The sequence below is a fragment of the Sporothrix brasiliensis genome (genome assembly GCF_000820605.1).
Source record: "Sporothrix brasiliensis 5110 chromosome Unknown Cont20, whole genome shotgun sequence".
Taxonomy (NCBI): Eukaryota; Fungi; Ascomycota; class Sordariomycetes; order Ophiostomatales; family Ophiostomataceae; genus Sporothrix; species Sporothrix brasiliensis.
This window is the reverse complement of record NW_024467139.1, coordinates 1,121,367-1,145,800: the sequence shown is the minus strand read 5'-3', so window position 1 is coordinate 1,145,800 and position 24,434 is coordinate 1,121,367. Positions and strand designations below refer to the sequence as shown.

Sequence of the window (24,434 nt, the reverse complement as noted above, 5' to 3'; positions counted from 1 at the left end):
AACACAAATCACCTAGCCGGAGATAGAGTGTGAATTCATGACCTATGCCGCCAAAGGTAGCTGTCGAGAGCTTCACTGTTCGTGCTAAGCTGGCTGTCCCAATGTCGTCCCTTTTGTTTCAGTGCGAGAGCGTGCGCCTGTATGGGGAGGCTCTGGGCCGTTTTCCGGGCAAGCTGATACGTACTCGCACCACCAACAGTGAGACGGTACGTCGCTATGGTAAAAGAGAACGCTCGCGCTGCGGAATGGCGTCAAAATACGGGAAAATGCAGTCGAATAAAAGTGTATATACAGGACCAAAAAGAGGCTTCAGCTGGCGATGCTGTGAAAACAAGCATAAAAGTGTCTGTGGTGCAGGCGCAGTGGACGAGGCTCCATCGCGCCTGCTCTCATTGCCTGGCTGCAGCGCGTTAGGCAGTCTAGCTGGCTAGCTGGTTGACCGGTTGGTCGTTCCTGCCGGTTCCTTGCAAACAAAACAGGCACAGCGGCAGAATGCTTCACCGCCCTGACACACGCAGCTTGTGATTGGCGTCCGAAGGCAGGAACGGTCCACCAAGGGAGCTTGGGGTGCAGGAAGAAGCTGCCGTCAAAAAACGGCCATCAACACTAACATCGAAAGCTACGCGCGATCCGCACCACACAAAAAAGCGACCTTCACATTCTCGGCGCCCAACCACCCCCGGTACATTGAACATTATACGACTCGCCCACGCATGCACGCGTCGACACGAATTCGGACACTGTCGTTGTCTAATTGAGACGCCGAAGCACACAACCACAGGCCATCTTCCCCTCTCTCGCGACAACTCGCCTTCGATCTTGATTTCGACCTCAATCTCGACCGTCTGCCGCTGGGACCACTATGGTCGCGTCTGCGTCCGTGCCCTCGCCTTGAGTTGCCCCCAAGTTGCCCGCAATGGCCGACGTCAGCACGCTGGAGGCGCTCCAGGCCCTGCACCGGGAGTTGGTGGCCGTCTCCGAGCACAGATACGAGGGCCTCGAGGCCCTGGACGCGGGCCTGCAAGACCACGCTGGCCAGTTCAAGAAACTCATCGACAAGAAGCCACGAAGCGCCGAGAGCCGCAAGGCCGTCGAGTCGGGCAAGATCAGCATGGGCGGCGAGGAATACAGCATCAACCGCGAGTTCCAGGAGAACGCCCTGCAGCTCGCCGACGAGCTCGACCTCGACGAGATCGAAACGGCAGGCATCCTGCTCGAGGCCGAGGACGACACAGTGACGCTCGGCCGCCCATTGCTGGCGTGTGGCCTCATTCGCTTCCACCAGCGGCGCAAGTTCTTGCTGGACTGTGCACGGCTGTGCATCCGCCTCGCCGACGACCAGGAACTCGAGCCAGTGCTGCAGGCCGTGCTGGCCGACTATGTTTCCGAAAACATCTTCTGCGTGCCCGGCCCGGGCGTTCCCAAGGGCAGTGATGCGAGCAGGATTGTGCCGCGGTGCATGGCCGCCATGCAAGGGATCCGCACGTGGCTACAGCGGCTGGGCGACCGCGCCACCGCGGCGTCTGTGCTGCAAGAATCGCTGTCGCCCGAGATCAAAGAGATGTTTGATTTCTCGCGCCTCAGTCTGGTGCAGCAGCACGAGGGCGTGGCCATGATTCTGTACGGCGCGGCCGAGAAGCGGCACGTCGAGGCCAAGGACTTTACCGAGTTTTTGTCGTTTCTGCAGCGCTGGGACCGCTACGACACCCTGCTTGTCCACCTCTTCCCGACGCTGGCGCTCTACATCCGCCTCTTCGGCTCCCCCGACGGCGTCAGCGACCTGAAGCAGGCACGGCGGCTCAACGAGGTCGTCAGCAAGCGTGAGGACGACGGCGTCTGGCAGATCCCGTCCCTGCGGGCCGCCATTATCGCATGGTGGGTCGCCGAGTACAGCGGCTGGTACATGGACGACCTGGACATTCCACTCGACGACATCGACCTCGACAAGGAAGACGGCGAGCGGTCGGACGCCTTTTCCGCGTGCTTGAAGGAGGGCGCCCTCGATTTCATCCTGTCTGTGTCCTCGGACGTCGAGGTGCGCCACTGGCAGGACCCCACGCCGAGCGGCGTCCAGCTGTGGATCCAGCGCAGCTGTCCGCCGCTGGCCGCCGATTCCGTCGCCTTCTCCGACTTCTTCCGCGCCTGCGTGCTCGAGCAGCTCGAGAACTTTGTCGATGCCTTCATCTCCAACCTGCCCGACGTCATCCGCCAGCTGCGCGTCGACGAGGACGAGCAACGTCAGCTGAGCCAGGCGCACGAGCAGAGCCTCGAGCTCGAGCGCTTCCTGCTCATCATCTCACACGCCTACGAAGGACGGCCAGACGCCGGCGAGGCCTTCTGGGCCGACCCCGAGAGCAACCTGGCCGGATTCATGCAGTGGGCCAGTCACCGCGCGTCGACGCCGCTGGTCAGCGCCTTTTGCGAGATGCTGCGCTCCATCTCCAGCAACGAGGTATCCGCCAACGCCGCGCACAACTTCCTCCTCGACGAGATCAACAGCACCACGAGCATCGGCCGGATGCGTAGGTCGCAGGCCCTGACGTGGATCCAGATCGTCAAGGAGCTCGAGTTCTTTACGGGGCGCATCCGCGCGCACACCAACCCTGTGCCTGCCCTCACCTACCGGAGCGGCAAGCCCAACGACGACCAGGAAGAGGCCGAGCCCGAGTCGGCCATCATGCTGCAGTGCTACCTGCGCCTCATTGCGCGCATCTCCGTCAACAGCGCGGCTGCGCGCGTGTGGCTGCTCAGCAACAAAGAGTTCTCACTCTCCGGCATCCTTTTCCAGCTCGCCAGCCTCCCTGTGCCGGCACCCCTGCGCGCCTGCATCTTCACGGCTCTGCGTGCCCTTTTGTCAGACAAGACACTGGAAATCAGCTACATAATGTGGAGTTGTCTGGACGAGTACATGACGGGTGTTTATGCGGTGCCCGACAACATGTCTCTGCCTGTCACGAATCCTGCCAGCTACATGGATGGCCTCCTGGCCGAAGTCGGCCAGGGCTTTGAGCAGCCCTACGCCCTTGTTCAGTTCCTCTTGGCGCTCGTCGCGCCCTCCATCGACCAGTCCGCTCTCAACGACGCGCTCCCCTTTCCCGAGGCCATCGGCAGCGCCACCCGCATGCCCGGCATCGAGCCCTACGTGGACTTTGCCCTCGAGACCGTGCTTGGCAAGCTGTCCAAGGACAGCAGCAATAAGCAGCAGCAGTACACGCTGCGCCTCAGCGCGCTCGACTTTGCCCTGACCTGCCTCGACGCCTTCAACGAGGACCTCATCCTGATCGCCAACGAGACCGCCATTCCCGTCGACAGCATCATCGCCACCACCGACCTCGCCGCCTACGTCAAGCTGCACCCCTTTGCCCGCGTCATGGAGTGGGTATACAATCACAGTGTCGTGGAGGCCATCTTCAGTGCCATCCACGAGGATCCGGGCGAGATCGGCAATGCGGCGCCCGACTCGCCGTTGATTCTCGGTGTCATCCGCGCCGTCGAGCTCATCTCCAAGATTTTGGAGCTGCAGGACACCTACCTCGATCTCGTGCGCCAAGTCATCCGGCTGAAGCTCGGCGAGCGCCGAAAACCGGTCAGCGCCACCTACAGCTTCTTCGAGGAGGCCATTGCGAACCACCTCGACCTGATTGTCGATCTGGGCAACTGCTGTGGCCTCGGCCACCCGTCCCTGACGCTGGCGTGCCTAAAACTGCTCGAAAAGATATCCGTGTCGCCCAAGGTCATCTCCGCATGGAACCCTGGTCCCGGGCGCCACGCGCACCGCAACAAGGCCATTGTCGCGCTGGAAAAGGACGACGAGGCCGGTGTCATTTCGGGCGTCTTCGTCTCGGAGATGATCACGCCGCTGGACCTCGGACTGGAGGCCGATTCGCCAAACTACAGCATCAAGACGTACATTCTCGACTTCCTGTACTCGTGCCTGCAGGCCTCGCCAGACCGGCCCACCATTGCCCACCTGCTGCTGGGCTTCAAGTGCGGCGTCGACAGCTTGAGCGTCGAGTCCGGCGGCACCTTTGACAGCCGCACCTCGCTGTTTCACAACCTGCTGCGCGTCCTCCTCGAGGCCCCCTTTGGCGACGACAACCTCGGCATGCGCCAGTGGCTGATCCTGCTCAAGCACAAGGTCATGCGCATCTTCCAGGTCCTCTGGCACTCGTCGCTGTCGTCCGCCATTGTCCTGGCCGATCTGCGCGAGAACGACTTCGCCTTCCACCTCCTCATCCGCGAGGTCGTGCTGAGCCAGGAGATGCCCTGGGATGGCATAGCCTCTATGGCGCCCGAGTTCCCCACAACACAAGCGTCCGTCGGGTTTATCGAGTTCTGGGCACTGCGCGCTATGACGCTGGAGTACGTTGGCATCGAGCTCTGCAGCGTATCGCAGAATCGGCTGCCGAGCCTGAAGCGGCGCATCTTTGACGCCCTCAACGGCAAGGTCGTCGACGACAACAATGAGCCCATTGACATTCCCACCGTCTTTGACTTGTATGACTTCTTGTCCAGCAACAGCGGCATCTCCCACTGGGACGTCTCAGCGCCGCAGTTCAAGCGACTGCACGAGCTCGACCTCGGCGCATCCATGGACGAGACAGCGACGGGCGGGACGCTCTACGACCTCGACAAGGCTCGCGAGATTGCCCTGCTCAAAGAATCCGAGATCATCAAGGCATCGGGCTTGACCGAGAAGGCGCTTGGGGCTCTGCGCGAGGAGCTCCAGTTCGAAGAGGCCGTGCTGCTCGAGTATCTGGCCTTCCTCAACCGCCAAAAGCAGCTGGGTGACAACCTGCAGGTGGTTCTGCACGCCTGGGCCAAGCTGCTGCTCGTCATGTTTGAGGCCAACGAGTTTACCGGCGCCGCACAAGTATCGTTCTTGCTGCAAGCCCTGCAGGCCATCCTACCGGGCCTTGAGGCGTCGAGTGCGGACAACCCGGTGCAGGCGCTCGAGCTGGCGCGGCTGGCCGAGGTCCTCTTGTTCAAACTCTACGCCGACAAGAGCCTCGCCAACGGCAACAACAAGAGCAGCACCAGCGAAAACGGCGACGACAAGGAGGGCCGCCAGATGAGCAACCTGGTCAGTGACAAGCTGTTCCAGCTGTTCCAGATCTGCCTCTTTGCCACGTCCAAATGGGTGGGCAAGGCCGAACTGCGGTCCGTCTACTACAACATCTGCTACCGGTATATTGCCGGCATCCTCGACGCGGACAACCGTGACTTCCAGCCGACTGGCTGGCAAAAGGCCAACAAGACCGTCAGCGTCTGCGGCGAGCGCGTCCTCAACGTGGTCTGCGACGACGCCTATGGAAGCGACTCGTCCACGTGCCAGACGTCGGCCCTGGTGCTGCTGGGTGCCCTCGTGCGCCTCGGTGAACACGAGCACGATACGCACGTCGTCGAGTCGCTGAACCGCCTCAACTTTATCGGCGTGCTCGTCGACTCCCTCAAGTCGGTGCTGCAGGACGGCCTTGCCGTGATCCAGTCTGGGCGCGCCGACCAGCGCCTGGCCCTCGACGCCAAGCTGGCGCTGCTGCTGCAGCTGTGCCAAACGCGTGACGGCGCCAAGTTCACGCTGCATGCCAACCTGTTCCGCGCCATTGAGCTGTCCAGTCTCTTCTCGGCCGACCCCGAACTGCAGGTCGATCCCACCGACACGGCTGCGCTGACGCAGCACTACGGCCTGCTGGTGCAGGTGGCCCGCATCATCGGCGCCGCCGTCGTCAGCCGCGGCTCGCACAACATCCTACAGGGCCGGCGGTTCCTGTCCGAGCACCGGATGTTGGTCATGCACGTGTTCAAACGGTCAGCCGGCATCGGTCCGGCATCGTCACGGGCACTCGACGAACGGGTAGAGGACTTGGCTGAGGCGTTTATGGTGCTGATCGTGGCGACTGACTTCCTCGAGGTAAGCTTTTGTTTGTGGTCAGGATGCAAGTCAAAAGCTGTGTATAACTCCCGACTAACATATTTTCCCTGTAGTTTGAGGACGAGGCGCCGGTACAGCCACAAAATAACCCAACACGGATATTGTTTCACTAGGGGCAAAATAGAAGAGGACCCTGCGAGACGTGGATGATGTCATTGAAGCGTTTGGTTGCTGTTTTGCCTGTTTTCTTTCCTTGTTTTACTTTTGGTTTTCATCTCACTGTTTGTTTTACACGCTACCTGTACGTCTGGAAGGCGAGGCGAGCGTCCAGGGAAAATATCGGATGAACGGTTGCAACTGTTTTGATCTCTGTTTCTTGATAGTCGTGGATGTTTGTTTTATTTTTTTTACTTTTTTTACTTTTTCTTATATGTAAAAGGGCATGATAATCAAATGCTTTGTTCTCTACTAACACAAAAGAATAATAAAAGCAAAACATCCGACTTGACTCGTTTCAGACATACACGATAATACATTATTAGTAAAAGTTGGATGGTTACAAATATTCTCTGTCTACTCTATAGACACAAAACCAGCGCAATAGGCAATACACAAAAGACTAATGTACTTAATGCAAGAAACAAGGCAGCCGCCCTTGAACCAAGAGCCAGATTAAAACATACAACCGTTATTCGCCGTGGCCATGCAGATTAACCAATCCGTTGGAACATGCTCCCGAGAAACGCAACAATATGGAACACAGTACACAGATAAATCCCAACAAGTCGCACCCCAACACCATCCCAATGCTAGCAATTGAACGAGCCATCGAAGAGACGCTACGCCGGTTTTCGCGGCCGCAACTTCAGCTGGAGTGGATAATACGTGCGCGCCAACTTAGCGGTCGACATGTGTGGTGCCCGCATCTCAATTTTCGCGCGGCAGATGGGACATATGCGCTGCTCGGTTGAATGAAGAGAGGAGAAGAGACACTCGCCGCAGAAGAGGTGTCCTGGACTATGTTAGAGACAGGCTGGCAAACGAAGGAATGCAGGAAACCAACAAAAAAACAAAAAAAAAAAAAAAAAAAAAAAAAAAAACGTAAAAAACGTACCACAGTGTGTGACCGTCATGTCGGTCATGTCGTCCATGCAGATGACGCACTGCAGACCCGACAGCTTTACGAGATTCTTCTTCTCCGGCTGGGCCTCGCCCAAGCGCCCTGCGGCCCCTCCGGTCTCCTGCCCCTCCGTTGCCTCCACGATTTCGTCTTTTACGCCGACCGTTTGTGGCCGGTCGACATCGACTAGGTTGACCATTTCCACACCACCGTCGTTGTCGTCGTCAGAGCCAAATAGGTCATCATCGAGTATGATCGGCTCGTTGACTCGCGGCCGTTTGGGCGAAATGCGTGGCCGGCTGGACTGGCCGGTGATGTTGTTGTTACCGGTACTGCTGCTACTGCTGCTACTGCTGCTGGCTTGGCTGTCGCCGTTTGCACTGCCACTGCTGTTCCCAACCGACGCCAGGATCGTGGCTATTGGGGGCAAGGCGGTGCTGGACGACCCTACCCCGGGGTCATTGCTTCGTCGTCTCTTCGCTGACGAGCGGGGCGCGGACAATGTTGCCGCAGCGGCAGTAGGCGAGGGCAGGGCGTTAAACCCGGCCCGAGTTCGTGACCACGAGGGCGTGGGCGTCGCTGTTGAGGGTACAATGGGGTCCCCTGGTAATGGCAGAGGGAACGGGGCCGCTACAGCAACAGACTGTGACGCGGCCCGGCTTCTTGTCTGTGGCATGGTGTCGTCGTCGGGGCTGAGATTTATTCGTTCGGATACGCGCAAAGGTGTTCCTTGTAGCGGTGTGTCATTGAGGATGGACGGAGAAGAGAAGTCGCCTTGTCCTAAAAGGTGGAGGTCGTCGTCGTCGTCGTCGTCGTCGTCTTCAATGTGAATGGCTGAGTCAGCGTGATTGAACGACTGAGGAGTCAGATGTGGCAAAGCGGCCGCAGATGTGCCGATATTTCGTCGATCGAGGACGTGTTGGTCGCCTCTTGGCTGATTCCTTTGGCTGCTGAGAGAGAGCTGAGGCCTGCTCGCTCTGGGTACTGGTTGCGAGGCAGGCTGTGCTAGCTGCGAACTGCTCACCGGTTGGCGACGGGCGGGAGGATGGCGTGAGAGGATATCTTCGTCGTCGTCCTCGTCGCCAAGGACCTCGTTGCTGTAAGCGTTGCCGGTCTCTATGTTGGCAACCCGGTCGACGTCAAAGAAGTCGGAGAAGTAGTCGCTGTTGACGGAGTCGTCAACGGGGAGGAGGTCGTCGGACTGATCATTCGTAGGCACCGTGTCTTCGTCGATTGAGCGGCTGCGGTCGAGTGCGAAGATGTCTGGGTGGTGAGGCGATGTTAACAACTCGGTCAAAATGGAGGGCATAGAGATATAGCGCGCCGGTGACCACGCGCGACGAGCGGGGAAAGAACAAAGAACAAAGCAAAGACGACGGGCAAGAACCAGGGGCCAGGACGCGAGGCAGGAGCGTGAGGCAACGGGGGACTGAACAGGACCCGCCGTGAAACGCGCCGTGAATTTGCAAGATGTTGCTGCGAGGGTTTTCACAGGGAAGTCACGGCTCGTGTGCGCCCCGCCGACTTGGCAGCCTTTTGCACCAATAAATTCGGTTCAAACGTACCTTCGGTCGAATCAGCGGCAAGAACACGTCTCGCCATATCCTTCGGACACCGTAGGACACATGGGAATGACGAGGAAAGAGCAAAGGGCTTGCGAAGCACGAAGTGAGTGCGATGGCGGAAGGAGGCAGATTAGCGAAAGCCAGGAGAGAGGAAGAGCGATGCCGCGCGACAAAATAGGCGACTGCGTCTCCGGAGCCTCTAAACTGCCCTTGTTTTTGCCCCAGAAGTCGGCGGAAGTGGCGACTGGGCCCTCGACCGCTAAACAATATGTGATAGCGCGCGCTTCGCGTGTTCCAGCGCCAATAGGCGCCGGGGTTAGGGTTCTGAATCCGGTGGCCAACACTACCACTCAATCACCGGATTTGTAATGTATTTAACGGGGCTTGTCACGACAGAGGCGACTGCGGGCTTTGGCAGGGCCACGGTAATATGGAGAAGAGAGTGTAGGTCTTGACACCGACGTGTGAATACAATACGTGAATGAACCAACAGATGGCAATGTTGCTTTGAGGCTGGCCGGAATACAGAGTTCAGTGTGTCACTCATCTTTGCCTTACAATGGAAATCTAGCAGCTGCCACTGCCTTCAGCCGATTACAACGATTTGTGAATACTGAGGCCATTGTATTTTGATTTCCCGGACAAGATTGATTTGTAGTATGAGACGAAATGGCTTTTCACGTCGCTGTCATAATGTTTGTGATTAAGATATGCTAATTTGCAATATACCTGTATATGTATATGAATATGCATATAAGCGATTTCTCGTGCATATACGAAAATGGTCAGAACAATCAATGTATTTTAGTCAAGAAACTCGGTTTTTTTTTGATATTTTTTTTTAAATAAAAGGAAGTGATTCTATCTCCAAGTCTTGACCAAGATATGAGTCCCGTCCCCGTGTCATCGAGACGTGCTTCTTTTGTCTATCACACTAGCAACGGCGTGCGGGCCGCGAGACTTTTCAAATTCTTCCTCTACAGACGGCAGTTCACAATGTCGACGACTAGTACGGTGCGTTAGTAGAGAACAGTGGGGTAAAGATGGACCAGGGCGAAATCCATAAGGACAAAACGGATGGGGATGAGCATACAGGCAGGCTTCAGGCTGGCACCGCCAACCAGGAAACCGTCAATGTCGGCCTGCTTGGCCAGGTCCTTGCAGTTCTTCTCGTTGACACTGCCGCCGTACAGGATCCGGGTGGCCTCGGCGACGGTGGGGCTGACGTTGTCCTTCAGCCAGCCGCGGATGGCAGCGTGCACGTCCTGGGCCTGTTCGGTGGTGGCCACCTTGCCAGTGCCAATGGCCCAGATAGGCTCGTAGGCAACGACGATCTTGGCCCAGGCCGCAGCGTCAGTGCCAAGGGCCTCCTTGAGAGCGGCCAGCTGACCCGTGACGACAGACACGGTCTGGTTGGACTCGCGCTGCTCAAGCGACTCGCCGCAGCACCAGATGACACCCAGGCCGTTGTCAATGGAGTACTTGGTCTTGGACGACACAAGGGCGTCCGACTCGCCGAGCAGGGTGCGGCGTTCCGAGTGACCGAGGATGGTCCACGTAATGTTGCTGTCGCTCAGCTGGTGGGCCGAGATCTCACCAGTAAAGGCGCCGTCCGGCTTGTCGAAGACGTTCTGGGCAGCGACCTCGATCTGAGCCTTGAGGTGGTCGCGGACGAGCAGCAGATACAGGGAAGGCGGGGCAACGACGACCTCTAGAAGAGAAGAAGAAGTGTCAGAGTAATGGGTCGAGAAACAAGTACCAGGACGAAGCCTACCAGACACTAAAAATAAAGCCCGACTACGTACCGACATTCTGGTCCAGGTTCGACTGGTTCAGGTTGTCAACGATGGCCTTGATGGACTTGATCGTCCCGTTCCTAGAGCACACAAAAGGCAATGGTCAGCGCTGGCCTAGCTCTAGGTGCCATAGAGCAACACATGGCGCTGTGTCGAACAGCTCTCCTGTCGAAGCGTGAAGCTTTTCGGACATGCGGGGTTTCTTTTCCGTGCTGGCAGACAGCCATGACAGGCTGGACAAGCTCAACCGCGGGGCAGAAGCATGGGCGGCACGTACATCTTGAAGTTACCACCGACGAAGAACTTGCGAGGAGACATGATGGGCAATTGGGTTTGGTAGTGCTTTGGGTATCAAAATGGTGAGTGCCTGGAAAGGTCAAAGGTTGCAGATGAGGCAGGAAAGAAAAAGAATGGGTCGGCGTATTAAGACGAAGAGAAAGCTGGTGAGCTTTTTTCGGTAGGAACGAGCCAAAACGACCGACGCTAACAACCGCCCCTTCCCGACTGAGCAACACAGCACTAGTGGTCTTCCAGCTCAGGCCATGGCTGTAAACAGCAATTGCCAACCAAGTGTAACTCAGAAAGGGCAGCCACGATCGGACAACCGACGCGCTTGGTGCTTGGCCGTTGTACAGCCTTCTACGGAGGACAATTGCACGCAGTAAGATGTCTTACATGGCGGGGTAGCTTTCGTAGCATCATGCTGTGAATGGGCGATATCACCAGGAGAGTGTCTGTCCCGCGCCCAGCGGTGAGAAAATCTCGAGTGATGTAACCAGAGTATTGCAGAGCTCAAGAGACGCTGTAATTACCTCTGCGTTATGTAGTCTCATTGTGCGCTTTATTAGGAAAGGGCGAGGCGAGGGGCCTGATTCGCCGCGATAACACATGCAAGGAAAGGACGATGCATCACGCGTCCAGGCTTACACGGCAGGTGCTATTGGGCCATCCATACTCTGCCGTACTTCAGTCACTGTGGTGTGAATTGCGACTGCCCCCAGTTGCGCCCTGCGCGCTAAAATGCGCTACGGTTTTTAGGCTGTTTTTACGCGTTCTTTGATGCAAGGGCGACTGGGTCGCTCCTCAGTCGCTCCTCCCTGCAAACTACATGGTCCGTGCGGCAGGCGCAAAAGACGTTGGAAAAACCACGTCCAAAGCACAAAGACATCCCATCACCACCAGCACTTTGCAATACACAGCGACAACACAACGGCACCAACAGCGATTCCCATTGACACCGGTTAGGCTTCTGGTATTTCTCTATCAGAAGCACGTACTTTCAAACCCTAGGTTACCCAGAGCTGCTGCGACTAGGTGTTTCTGATCTTTGCCATTGCATCGACCCCGGAAGGGTCCTCGTGATGCCAATTGGCGGGCTTTTGACGCACAAACCGGCCTCGTCGGCAGCGGCATCACCATGATGCGCCCTCTGGGCGGAAACCCCGCTCGAGGCAGCTGGACGGCGGCATCTTTTGTGCGGCTAGCAAAGCACCGTGCGCGCGACCCGCAGCGGACAGTTCCGATATTCGTCCGATGGCAGTCGACACAAACCGAAGAGCGCAAGACGCTCGCATGTAAGCAGACGATGGGGCACCGATATTGCTGATGGAAATCACGGACAGACGACTAACGGCGAGCAGTAACTTCACAGGCGCGGCACAACGAAATTGGGATCCAGCACGTCAGCGACCACATTTTTCGCCAAGTCTTTCCCCAGGGTGGCAAGCCTCCATCGCCTGAACTGGTCGAGCTGGCAAGGGACCATTTGCGACGCCAAGACCTGCTGGGCAAAAACACCGACAACACCGCACCGATTGCCTTTGACGTTCCCCCGCTGCATGGCCAGACGCTCGACGAGCATTTTTTCAAGCTGGGCACCGACGCCGCCGAGCCCTTTTTGGGATATGCGAAACAGTTTGCCTGTGCCAACACACAACCGAAGCCCCGGAAATGGGTACGGCGCAGCGGATGGACCAAGTACTACCCAGACGGGCGGACCGAGGCGGTCGATGCACCAGACGAGGCGATGCTCGTGTTCGACACAGAAGTCATGTGGAAGGAAAGCCCATTTGCTGTTATGGCGTGTGCCGCTAGCCCGACGGCATGGTACGCCTGGCTGTCGCCGTGGCTGCTCGGCGAGACGGAGAACGACTGCAACTTGATACCGCTGGGCGACCCGACAAAAGACCGCATCGTGGTCGGCCACAACGTCGGCTACGACCGTGCGCGTGTACTTGAGGAATACGATCTGAAGCAGTCTCGAAACGCCTTCTTGGACACCATGTCGCTGCACGTGGCCGTCAACGGCATGTGTTCGCAGCAGCGGCCGACATGGATGAAGCACAAGAAGAACCGGGAGCTGCGCGACCGCATTGCCAAGGAGACGGACAATTTCGAGCTGTCGCAGCTGCTGCAAAACAATGCATTGCACGCGGAGGAAGAGGAGCTGTGGGTCGACCGCAGCTCGGTGAATTCGCTGCGCGACGTGGCCAAGTTCCACCTTCACATTGCCATGGACAAGACTGCGCGCGACGAGTTTGGTGAGCAGGACCGCGAGGGCGTGCTGAGCAAGCTGGACGAGCTGCTCGACTACTGTGCGGCCGACGTGGCCGTCACGCACCGCGTCTTCCAGATTGTGTTTCCCAACTTTCTCGAGGTGTGCCCGCACCCTGTCAGCTTTGCCGCTTTGCGCCACCTCGCGTCCGTCATCCTTCCCGTGAACAAATCGTGGGAGTCGTACATTGCCAACGCCGAAGCGACATACCGCCGCCTCTCCGATGCCGTCCAGGAGCGGCTCGTGACGCTGGCTGAGAAGGCGCTGGAGATCCGTGGCGACAGCGACAAATGGAGCCAGGACCCGTGGATGCAGCAGCTGGACTGGTCTGGCCAAGAGATCCGCATGGTCAAGGGCAAGAAGAAGAACGACCCGCCGCGGCCAGCAGCACGCCAGAAGAAGCCCGGCATGCCGCAATGGTACAAGGACCTCTTTGCCAAAAACGACTCGCCCATCAACATTTCGGTTCGGACGCGCATTGCTCCGCTGCTCCTCCGCCTGGCCTGGGACGGCCACCCGCTCTTTTGGTCAGACAAGTACGGGTGGACGTTTCGTGTGACGCGAGAGGAGGCCGCTGACTATGACGAGAAGCAGATGCTGCGATGCGACATGGCCGACGAGCCCGTGGAGCTTCTCAGGAACGACCGGCGCTATGTGTACTTTAAGCTGCCGCACAAGGACGGCCCCACAGCGCGCTGCGCCAGCCCCATGGCCAAGAGTTACTTGGCGTACTTTGAAAAGGGCACGCTGTCGTCCGAGTATGCGTATGCGAAAGAAGCGCTCGAGATGAACGCGTCGTGCTCGTACTGGATCAGCGCGCGCGACCGCATCATGTCGCAGCTTGTCGTGTACAACGAACAGCTGCCCGCCAGCGCAGCATCGCCACCCGATGATGGATCTGGGTTCATCTTGCCCCAGGTCATCCCCATGGGTACCATTACGCGGCGTGCCGTCGAAAACACATGGTTGACGGCCAGCAACGCCAAGAAGAACCGTGTCGGGTCGGAACTGAAGGCCATGGTGCAAGCACCGGACGGCTACTCGTTTGTCGGTGCCGATGTCGACTCGGAGGAGCTGTGGATTGCGAGCGTGGTGGGCGACGCGACGTTTGGCCTGCATGGCGGCAACGCGATTGGATTCATGACGCTCGAGGGCACCAAGGCGGCTGGCACTGACCTGCACTCGCGAACGGCGGACATTTTGGGCATTACACGCAACGACGCCAAGGTGTTCAACTACGGGCGCATCTATGGCGCAGGACTCCGGTTTGCGGCACAGCTGCTCCGGCAGTTCAACCCGTCGCTGTCCGAGGCCGAGACGATTGCGATCGCGACGAAGCTGTACTCGGCGACCAAGGGCACACGCACGACCCGCCGCGCGCTGTACAAGCGGTCGTTCTGGCGCGGCGGCACAGAATCGTTTGTGTTCAACCGCCTGGAAGAGTTTGCCGAGCAGGAACGCCCACGCACGCCAGTACTAGGTGCAGGCATCACAGAGGCCCTCATGGGCCGGTTTATCAGCAAGGGTGGCTACCTGACGTCGCGCATCAACTGGGCGATCCAGTCGTCTGGGCAGGACTACCTGCACCTGCTGATTGTGTCTATGGACTACCTGATTCGGCGGTTCAACATCCAGGCACGTCTGGCGATTACGGTGCACGACGAGATCCGGTATCTTGTGCGCAACGAAGACAAGTACCGCGCGGCCATGGCGCTGCAGGTGGCCAACCTGTGGACACGGGCCATGTTTGCGGAGCAGGTGGGGATCCGTGACCTGCCGCAGGCCTGTGCGTTCTTCTCGGCCGTGGACATTGACCACGTGCTGCGCAAGGAGGTGGACATGGACTGCGTGACGCCGAGCCATCAGACCGCCATTCCGCCGGGCGAGAGCCTGGACATGCAGACATTGCTGGACCGTGGCGCCGAAGCGTTCTTGGACCCGGCCATTGTGCCAGACGCGCAGCACGCGCCGCAGCTCGAGGGCATTGCGTACACGCCGCGCAAGCCGGTGATGGAGACGCTGCGAGAGCAGGACAACAGCACGACGGACGTGGCGTTCATCCGGGCTCAGATCACGGCCGACGAAAAGGAGTTGAAGGACATTCTTACCGCGAAGCGCAAAGAACTCGCACCGACGTCTACGAGCAAGTCGTCGAAATCCAAGACGACGGCGGCGGCGGGGACGGCGGCAACGACGAAACGGTCGTACTCGAAGCGGTCTGTGTTCCCGTACTATGCCAGCCCACAGCTGATGCCGATGGAAGAGCCCATCTCGGTGACTGAGGCGCTGTCCTTTGGCGGCAGCGGCGGCGGTGGCCACGACGGCAACAGCAGCCGGTTCGCACAGGTAGTCGACAGCAGCTACGACGACTTTAATTTCGGCGCTCGCAACAGCTCGCCCAGCAACGGCAGCGGCAACAGGTGGGCGTGGACAGCCAACAGCGCCGGCGGCGGCCATGGCAACGCCCACGGCAAGTATGGCAAGGTGTCGACACGCGGCTCGCGCATCTAATGGTCTTCTTCTTCTCTGCTTGTGTATATCATTCTACCTGTGTACATTGTAATTGTGTATGATTACGAGTGTTACGTTTCTCTGTTGTCGATTTCTTGATACCTGTATGTTGTATAATTCATAATCATTGTCATTGGGTCTGCTGCTGGGGTCTGTGTTGTATGCAGGGGGTATTGAGGTTTTTCTTTTGCTAGTGTTGTTAGTGTTGGAACATACCCCGTGTTTCGCAGTTTTGTATTGTCCCATCTTGGCCATGTGCGCTTCGTGGACCCAAATTTGTGTACTCGGAAAACAATAAAGAACAATGACGTGAAGGGAGTTCATGGCAAAGTCGGCAACACGGCAGGGACGGTATGTCAACGCAGCACGGACCGTATTTAAGGTGTATATCGTACAAAGAGAAAGGAAACATATCGAATAACCAAAATCATATATACAAAAAAAAAAGTAAAATAAATCCTTGATATCAGAGGATGGCCATAGCGCACTAAAGCACGTTATGGCGGACGTCGATACGTCAAAATGTCAAAGAGTGAGGGAAACTAGAGCTACCTGCTCGTCAACACTGAAAATAAACTTTTGTAAATGCGCTTCGAGATGATTGTCCTCTGGTGTGGACCTCGTAGTGCGTTGCCTTGCTGCTTTCCTTCGCTCTTTTTACCTATGATATACACAATTTAGAGATGTATGCTATGACAGCGCAAATCCGAACTGTGTGTCTGTGCGTAAAACCTGGGGTTGATTTCCTTATGTATGGAGTCCGTCGTAGTTTGCATCTCGTGAGCCATTACGAAGTACTTCTGTATCTTTTTGTGTTTGCCTTTTTTTGTCTCTTTTTTTGGTCCGTGTCTGCAGCACTTACGCTACGACCAGCGAATCAATGCGGAGTTCTTGGCATTTACCTAGAGTGGAAAGACAGTACGACGTTGGAGGTATGTAGCACGGCGTCCTCGGTATGTCCTCTTTATTTGAGTTGTTGTCAACAGGAAAATTGAACTATTCCCATCAGCAGCTGACTACGAGATAGTTTTAGAAATAGAAATGGAAATAAAGAAGCATGACAGAACGGAATGAAACCGAAGAGATGCGAAAAGACGGAGAAGATGTACGGCAGACCAACGAGCAGGGCCAAGACCGTTATGCAAAGGTGAACAGAAGACGAGCAACTGCCAATATATGTCGCCATCTGGGTTGTCGCGCAGGATTGTGACAGCTTGTCGCCCGTCGTTCTGTCTGGGTATAGCTTCGACTGGAAACATGTGGCATTGTCGAGTCTTTTGAAGCCAGTGTCAAAGCACATGGCAAGTTCGTGCGTGCTCCGCATATGCGAATACGTTGCGCTTTGACGATCTTCGTTTCTCTAAGCGGTCTAAATGGCTCTGGATAGCATTTGCGTCGTTTTTGCGTAGCCAATGCAAGGCTCTAGTTCTGCACGCTGCCAATATCCGAGCCTGTCATCCTATTTCTCCTCGAAGACCAGAGTTTGCCAAATCTCTCACTGGCTTTATTCTGTATTTGCGATTTTTCCTGCGACTCCAACGTCCTTCAGACTGAATCAGCAAACCAGACGAGTCTAGGCCCATGCCGACCACCGACGGCAAGGATAGCGCAGCATTTTAGTCGCACTTCGACCAGCACAGGGACCATGCCAAGCAGTCGGTTTCGACGCCCCGTGCCTTGTGAACCTAGTTTGCTTGCTCTCGGCGATGCTTGTCTCGAGCGGCCTCTCAAGTTGATTCCCTTTTGCATTGACTGCGAATTCATATCTCGCCGTCCGTTCCTGCCTCAATTCGCGGGTGCACTTGCCCGCTGCCGGACTTTGTTCTTGCCTCTTGCGCCGGATCTGCCAGTGCTTTCCCGTTTGAGACATGCAGCGCACCAAAAAGAGGAAACACCGACCCAGTCCGATCTGTGGCCCTGCCAAGACTGGTCGACGTGCAAGCTTCCTCCCACACGCAAAAGAGGGTCAGGGCACGGGTGTCTCCAAGTGCTTCTAGGTTTATACATTTGCGCCGACAGACTACGACTTTCATGGCAGAGAGCGCAGTGTTTCGAAACGCTCGGGTCACGTTCCGCTATGGGGCCGCCCAGGCACAGGGACGGAAACTGCAACCCTTTCACGGCAATACGGTTGGACCTGCTGCGGGACGGTTTAGAGTAAAAGGCAAAACCGCAAAAGGGAAAGAGCGCACGTTTCGTCAAAACGTGGCCGCCACACGTTTGATTCACAAAGAGTAGGAGCGACCCCCAGCACGACACTGTTCCTGGCATCGATCGCTCCTTCTTACCCGTTCCCTCCCGTCTGGAGCACTCTGTAATTACACTCTTACTCTTTCCTCGGTCGACAAGGGGGAGCCACACATCCCAACCTGCCTCACAGAACTAAAAGTAACCTCTTCCAAACCCAACCCTCTTATTGCTTCAACGCGATGGTTTGTCCATTGTCATAGCCCGCAAGCTAGTGCAGTCAGCGCACAGAGTACTCGTCAGAGTCCAAGTCAGGTCGTTGCCTCCGCGGAGGCAAAATCTCTCGCATTCGAATATTAATTCCACGGGCGCCGCCGACCGTCAACTCTCCGGCAAGCTGGATAAAGCAGACTGGACCACATACGGTTATATTGGGTGTTTGAGGTCCAGCTATGATCAACCGCTTGCGTTTGGCGTCTTCCACTCGTCTCATCGTCTCGTCTTCTCCCTAGTCGCTTTGCTAGCCTCTCCTCTCATAACTGCTTCCATCCACTTGTCGGATCGTGTTCTCTTTCTTTTCTCTTTTCTTTGATGTTTTCTTCCTTTCCCTTCCTCTCCACCTGGTTCCTTGACGATTGTCTCTTTGCCTTTTACAACGTCCTCTTTTCCTCCCTCTCCATCCACTCAAACTCCCTCATTACGTGCCGTGTTTATATGGGCTAAACGAAACGGCCCCCCGGTAAGGGGATTTTCAATCTTGTCTGTTGGCCTCTTGATATCCATCACGCCGCGACTCCGCTCTCCTTGCGTGGTTGTGTTATCTCCCTCCCGTCATTGTTTATTTTAAGCGGTACAGCGACGCTGTGCGTCCATCTATTTTTTTTTTTTTTTTTTTTTTTTTTTTTTTTTTTTTTGCCTATTTCTACAATACCCAGGCGAGCGTGAGACGGACGGGACGTGACAGGACAGGGAGAGAAGAAGAACAAAGGTAGCGGCTGGGCCCTGTATTCTTTGGAACTCTTGGAAATTCATATAAAACACCACAATGGACAGCAGAATGGCAGCAGCGTCGTCGCCGCCTGCATCGTCGGGGGCATCGACAGATTCGGGTGAAAAAGCAGCAGAACTGACGGCGGCAACCCCATCTCGGCTCTCCCGTTTCTTCGCGACAAGGCGGAAGACAAAAATGACCGCCCTCGCTTTTGTCATTCTCGGCATCGTCGCCATTGCCGTCGCTGTGCCGGTGACCGAGCACGCCAAGGTGTCGCACAGAGCGCAGAATACTTTCATCTCTGCAGCATCTGGTGTGACGTTACTCGTTGACAACGACCTTTCTGGTAAGCAATCCGTCAATCCGTGTTGGAAAACGTGTCCTGCGCAAACTGCACCCTCCCCCCTACCCACAACGAGATGCGAACGCCATGTGACTGACATTGTGATGTTGTAGGCGGTGCGTCAACTAGACCTGCCCTACTGTTGCTGAGCCCACGCAACTATTTCAGCGCCGAAGCGGACTGCAAGGCACTTGGGGAGGAGCTCTGGGGCGTCGGAGACAGCTCAACTGCCGCCGTCAAGAGCATCCAGCCCTTGCTGGACTACCTCGTGTACTTGAGCCAAGCCGGCCCGACCTCCCGCTTTTGGATCAGCGCCACCCAGGATGCTACCGGCAATAGCAGCTCTGCTGCGCCGGCCTCGTGGCGCACCGTCGACGCCAGCGGCAACATTGCCGCCTTTAATGGCAGCGAGGTCGTCGACACGACCAACGTGACACTCTCAGCGCTGTGCACGCAGTCGGCACCCTATTCGAACCGCTCATCTGTGAACACCGACCCGGCATGGACCGTCTCTGTTCGCGCCTCGGTCGACCGTCCTGACAATGGCGCCAACGGCGTCGCACAGGTCGTGGGCCGCCGTGATCACAACTCCTTCCGCTTCCTTGGCCTCCGCTACGCGCCCCAGCCAGTGCGGTTCACCTACTCCACGCCCTACTGGAACCGCACCACCAGCGCCACGTTCAACAGCACCTCAACCACAAACAACACTGTACTGCCCATCGTCAACGCCACGAAATCCGGCTCGGCGTGCGCGCAGGCAGGTGGCGTGGGTTCTGAGGACTGCTTGTACCTAAACGTGTTCACTCCCTACCTGCCGGCCCCTCAGCAAGGATCCCTTTCGTCGCCGGCTGCGTCTGCATCCACACCGGGAGTAGCGCCGGCGTTGCGCCCCGTCATGTTCTGGATGCACGGTGGCGGTCTGACGGGCGGCACTGGCTCGGATCCGACCAACGATGGCGGCAACCTCGCCTCGCGCGGTGACGTCGTCGTTGTGACCATCAACTACCGCCTCTCGACGCTCGGCTACCTGGCTCTGGATAGCGAGCATGGTGGACTCAACGGCAACTACGGCCTCTCGGACCAGATCCTCGCACTCGATTGGGTCCGTGACAACATTGCGGCCTTTGGAGGCGATCCGGAACGCATCACCATCCTCGGCCAGTCCGCTGGTGCCGGCTCCGTGCGCGCCATGATGGCCTCGCCGCTGGCCCTCGGCAAATTTGCGGCTGCGCTGCTCATGAGCAACCTGGGCGGTCTCAACTATGGCACTTCGTACTCCGAGTACTACACCATTGACAACGTCATGAACGCCTCGAGCAACGCCGTCCTCCAGGCCGCAAACTGTACAACCGGCGGGGCCGACGGCACCGCAGCCAACTCCACAGCAGAGGCAATTGTCGATTGCCTGCGCGCCATACCTGCAAAAAAACTCGTTGGCCTCAGGGCGGTCGCGCGCTTCATTGTCGTTGACGGCACGTATATCCTGTCGGACCAACTGCAGCTCGGCGCAGTCAACACGACCGTCAACAACACAGCGGCGCCGTACAAGCTCATGATGGGCACCATGCGCGACGACGGCGCCCCTTTTATCGACTTTCCTTCCCAGCAGGCGTCCCTCGCCGACGCCACGAGCGCTGAATCGACGTACCTATCGTCACAAGGCTACAAGAACATCTCGTCCGACCTGTTTCCCATCCCCACGACCAATGTCAACGCCACGCTCGACCTGTACAACATGAGCTCGCGTCTGTCGACCGACGCCGTTTTCCGCTGCATCGACGAGGCCACTGTCTATGCAGGTCTCCAGAGCGGCATCTTTGACGCAGCCTACTACTACGAGTTTGACCGCTCGTACCAGACCACGGGTTGGCCGGGCACCAACGTCTGCGCACCCGACGCCACCGATGCCCACCCATTCGGTGATCCCAGCCTGCCCTACTTCCGCTGCCACTCAGGCGAGCTGTACTATGTGTTTGGAAACGTTGCGCGCATGGGCCTGCCCTTCCGCGACGACGGCGACCAGCCCTTTTCGCAGTACGTCCTCGATAGCTTTGCCGCCTTCGCCCGTACCTACTCGCCCAATCCGGACGCCGACTTTCTCACGGCCCGCGGCTTCACCAACACGACCGCCATGGTCAAGGCAAGCGGTGCCTGGACCGCCTCGACCCTGCTCAAGGGCGTGTCGGTGCGTCTGCTCGATTGGCCCGCCAGCAGCCAGGCCGAGTTACGCGAACAGCCGCAGTGCGAGTCGCTGGGTCTTGGTCTGTATTACTACCTATAATGATGATATGATAATGACGGGCAAACGGTCTCGCTCTTGTGCGGGCGAGTTGGAGTTGATGTTTCTGTACGTATAGTTCACACAAGGATTCACAATCGGAGACAAGATATTACAAACCGAAGCGAATCAACGTAAAAGACGGTTGCTATATTTTGCGGTGAAAAGAAGTTGTCTCGTCGGCAAGAAAAGCCACCGTATCCTAAAGAAGGAGCGAATATGTGGCGGGTCCTTCCCTCCATGCAAGCAAAACCATCGACAGTGTTGCTTCAGTAGTTCATTTTATGCTCCTTCCGTAAATGTGAATGTTTTCGTCTGGCTGCCTCGTTCCTTCCCTCTGGATTATTCCCCCTTTTGCCCTCCATTCTTGTTCCTCGTCTTTCTCGTCTTCCCCGTCTTTCTCGTCTTCCCCGTCTTTCTCGTCTTCCCCGTCTTTCTCGTCTTCCCCGTCTTTCTCGTCTTCCCCGTCTTTTGCGTCTTTTGCGCCTTGTCTGGTTTTCATCTCTTCTCTGTCTGGTCATTCACCGTCATCCACCGCCGTTTGCATCCGATCATCGTGTGGTGTACGGATTGTTTTGGGCAATACCTGCCATGAACGAGTACAGGATAGGCCGACTCTATTGTCTTTGCAGAGCGAGTCTTGCACATTGGACCATCGTCCGTCACCACCCACGAGTCCGTCGTATTCCACGCAATAATTGCCTCCCAGATGCTACCGTTGCGAAAGACTAGCTCGACGGCCCCAGCCGTTGTGAGACCACTTGGGAGAGACATGATCTGGAAAAAAAAGGTGGTTCTTCTCCGGGTTGTTCACAACGAATATGCACAGGCGGCGGAACAGAGGCAAGTTTGGTTGCAGAAGATGGTCTGGCAGCGCAACCTTGCTAACCGAGATGACTTTGTTCTAGGTATCGAGACATTGTGGGGGAACACAAGGAACACGAAGATCCACCACATACGCGTGGGACTCGTTCGGCTCGTTTCCCACTGGTCTGTCTACTGCACAGGGTACTGTGAAACGGGCCTGCTTCGTTCTGGGAAACCAAAGTCAACACCCAAGGAAATGCAAGACGGTGCTTGAATACGCGGATGAAGCGTGTCCTATCCCATCTTGCCTTTTGCATCTGCCATGATATTGCAGTCGTCTGTCGCTCCTGGCAAATCGCCTGCCAAGTGGAGATTCTCAAAAGCTGATAGCGAAACGAAACGCCATTCGCTTCGTCGCTGCCCACATACAAACGTATTCTGGCCCAAGACGACGGCTTACCCCGTTCCCAGTCTTGGTGGAGGGTGCCGCCCGTTGGAATCGCGCATTGCATTCACCCCTGTCGAGCTGAAATGAAACTTTTGCACGATGCAGCCACAGAGACCAGTCTTTTCCTGTGCAGCTTCTCATTTCCCCCCACCCGTCGAGGGGAATTTTTGTCGACCGTTTTTCTGAGTTCTGCCCTTCGCCGAGACCATTTGACTTTTGAACCATGGCTGCACATACTGCGGCCCAGGTACGAATTCTGCTTTGTTACATCCACCACTAGAACTCGCTTTACGCACATCTCGCTGTGCAGGTGATGAAAGAGACGACTTTCCGCAAGAGGGGGCTCTCATCGTGTGGAGCCATTGCCATTTCCACGTCTAGTCCCCCCTGTCCTTCTTTCTGCGGCTCGACATACTGTAAGATACAACATGCAGGTCTCGGCAGCACACCATGAGCTTTCGGGAGACGAAGCCGGTCCTGACGTTGCGTCAAGTTTGACGAGATGTGTTTGCTAGCCCGGATCTAGCCTCCAACCTCTCCACCTTTCTGCAACGGCCAGGCCACGCCATCGTCTTTCGAATCATCATCGTCGGCGGCCACTCGCCCCTCGTTACGCCGCAGGCACAGTACAGAGTGCCAATGAGCGTTCCTTGAGGGGCATTGAGCACCGCTAGAGGCAACCTAGCGAAAGGCACTGCTGCAGATTTATCCATTTGCTCTGATTTCCATAACGAGAACTCTTCCTGTACCCACAGGTCTGCACTTCGGACCATGCATATCATCGACGAATGGCAATTGGAAGTGATTCCCAAGTGCAAGCAACGGATGAAGCTAGAATCATGGAGAATATTTTTGAGAGAACGGAGTAAAGAGGACAAAAAACAACAACAGCCAAACCACATCGCAGACTGGTTTCATTCATGCAGGCCATTCTGCTATCCAAGATGCAGTCGACCAGCCGACACTAGAAAAGCGCTTCGAGGAAAAATTCCTAGTTGGTCATACAAGGTGGGGGGGACAAGAACAGGAGCGTGTATGTTGGTAGGAGGAAGCTGGGCAACACGACTCCACCGTATATGCACGGGCCATGGCGACATGGCAGTCTGACAGTGGCGTGGAAAGCGCATTTGAACCATCGTCTTGTTGATAGCAGTAGGTAAGTTGGTGCCAATATCTTGCCAGCGGCCAACAGCAGGTTGCAGACATTGATTATCAACCAGTGCACACCAGCTGACTCTGACAGTCGAGTGTTACACCGCCAAACGGGCATTGGACACGAACAAAAGAAACGCAGCGATTGTTAACAACATGTCTCAACTGCTTGTTGTGGGAGTTTCTCGAAAACATCTCGACGTTTGTTCGACATCTCGATCGATTTGACGATCAGGCAATTCGAACCAGCATTCTCGCTCCATCTCCCTTATCTGTCCCGGTTACGACGTATTGCATTTTACGTTGCGCTTTACAAGTTTGTACTGCACTACCCTAGCTCCTAGTTTGCACATAGGCACAAGCAGCTTGCAATGTGGCTCCGAGACACGCGGTGCCCCGATTCGTGTCTGCCACTAGCTTGTGCCATCATCCGTGAGGCAGGGATCCCCAACATCGCAGAAAAGCTCTTTGCTGACGAAAACATATGATAATCAAGAAATCGCCAAACATAACAGCCCCTACAGAATACCAGTGCCGCAATTTCCACTCCCATCTCGGTTCTCTGAAATAGCGAATAGCCACCGGCCGTCCGCCCCTGCCTCTGATCGACACGATTGACGGGTGGCTTCCGTTAATCCATGGCAAATACTCCATACAAATGAGATCGGTGTAGCACGCCGTCGAGCAATCGCCACATCCAACATCCGCCATCCCCTAGTCCAAAAAGCCTCCCACAAAGAGCCAAAGTCTAACAAGATGCGCCAAGCCTGTACGTCGTTTGTCGTATGTGGTACGGTGGTAGTGCTCTTT

General features: G+C 56.5%; 5 protein-coding genes across 5 annotated transcripts; 3 read left to right on the top strand and 2 right to left on the bottom strand.

Annotated features, from left to right (window-relative positions):
- Window positions 1-916: 916 nt before the first annotated feature.
- On the top strand, window positions 917-6,045 carry SPBR_06336 (nuclear pore complex protein Nup205; the record flags this gene model as incomplete). The annotated part of the gene is made up of 2 exons (XM_040764593.1): window positions 917-5,911; window positions 5,986-6,045. The coding sequence occupies 2 exons, from the start codon at window positions 917-919 to the stop codon at window positions 6,043-6,045; spliced, it is 5,055 nt and encodes a 1,684-aa protein (XP_040616299.1).
- A 666-nt stretch (window positions 6,046-6,711) lies between these two features.
- On the bottom strand, window positions 6,712-8,594 carry SPBR_06935 (uncharacterized protein; the record flags this gene model as incomplete). Its single annotated transcript, XM_040765191.1, has 4 exons — window positions 6,712-6,884; window positions 6,987-7,848; window positions 8,017-8,255; window positions 8,558-8,594. 4 exons carry the CDS (start codon window positions 8,592-8,594, stop codon window positions 6,712-6,714), a joined length of 1,311 nt encoding a protein of 436 aa, XP_040616298.1.
- Window positions 8,595-9,576: 982 nt separating this feature from the next.
- On the bottom strand, window positions 9,577-10,671 carry SPBR_07509 (triosephosphate isomerase (TIM); the record flags this gene model as incomplete). The annotated part of the gene is made up of 3 exons (XM_040765763.1): window positions 9,577-10,268; window positions 10,363-10,433; window positions 10,631-10,671. 3 exons carry the CDS (start codon window positions 10,669-10,671, stop codon window positions 9,577-9,579), a joined length of 804 nt encoding a protein of 267 aa, XP_040616297.1.
- Window positions 10,672-11,770: 1,099 nt separating this feature from the next.
- Window positions 11,771-15,418, top strand: SPBR_06441 (DNA polymerase gamma 1; the record flags this gene model as incomplete). The annotated part of the gene is made up of 3 exons (XM_040764697.1): window positions 11,771-11,927; window positions 11,994-12,034; window positions 12,071-15,418. 3 exons carry the CDS (start codon window positions 11,771-11,773, stop codon window positions 15,416-15,418), a joined length of 3,546 nt encoding a protein of 1,181 aa, XP_040616296.1.
- A 3,232-nt stretch (window positions 15,419-18,650) lies between these two features.
- On the top strand, window positions 18,651-21,220 carry SPBR_06641 (uncharacterized protein; the record flags this gene model as incomplete). The annotated part of the gene is made up of 2 exons (XM_040764897.1): window positions 18,651-18,942; window positions 19,053-21,220. The coding sequence occupies 2 exons, from the start codon at window positions 18,651-18,653 to the stop codon at window positions 21,218-21,220; spliced, it is 2,460 nt and encodes an 819-aa protein (XP_040616295.1).
- Between the last annotated feature and the right edge of the window lie 3,214 nt (window positions 21,221-24,434).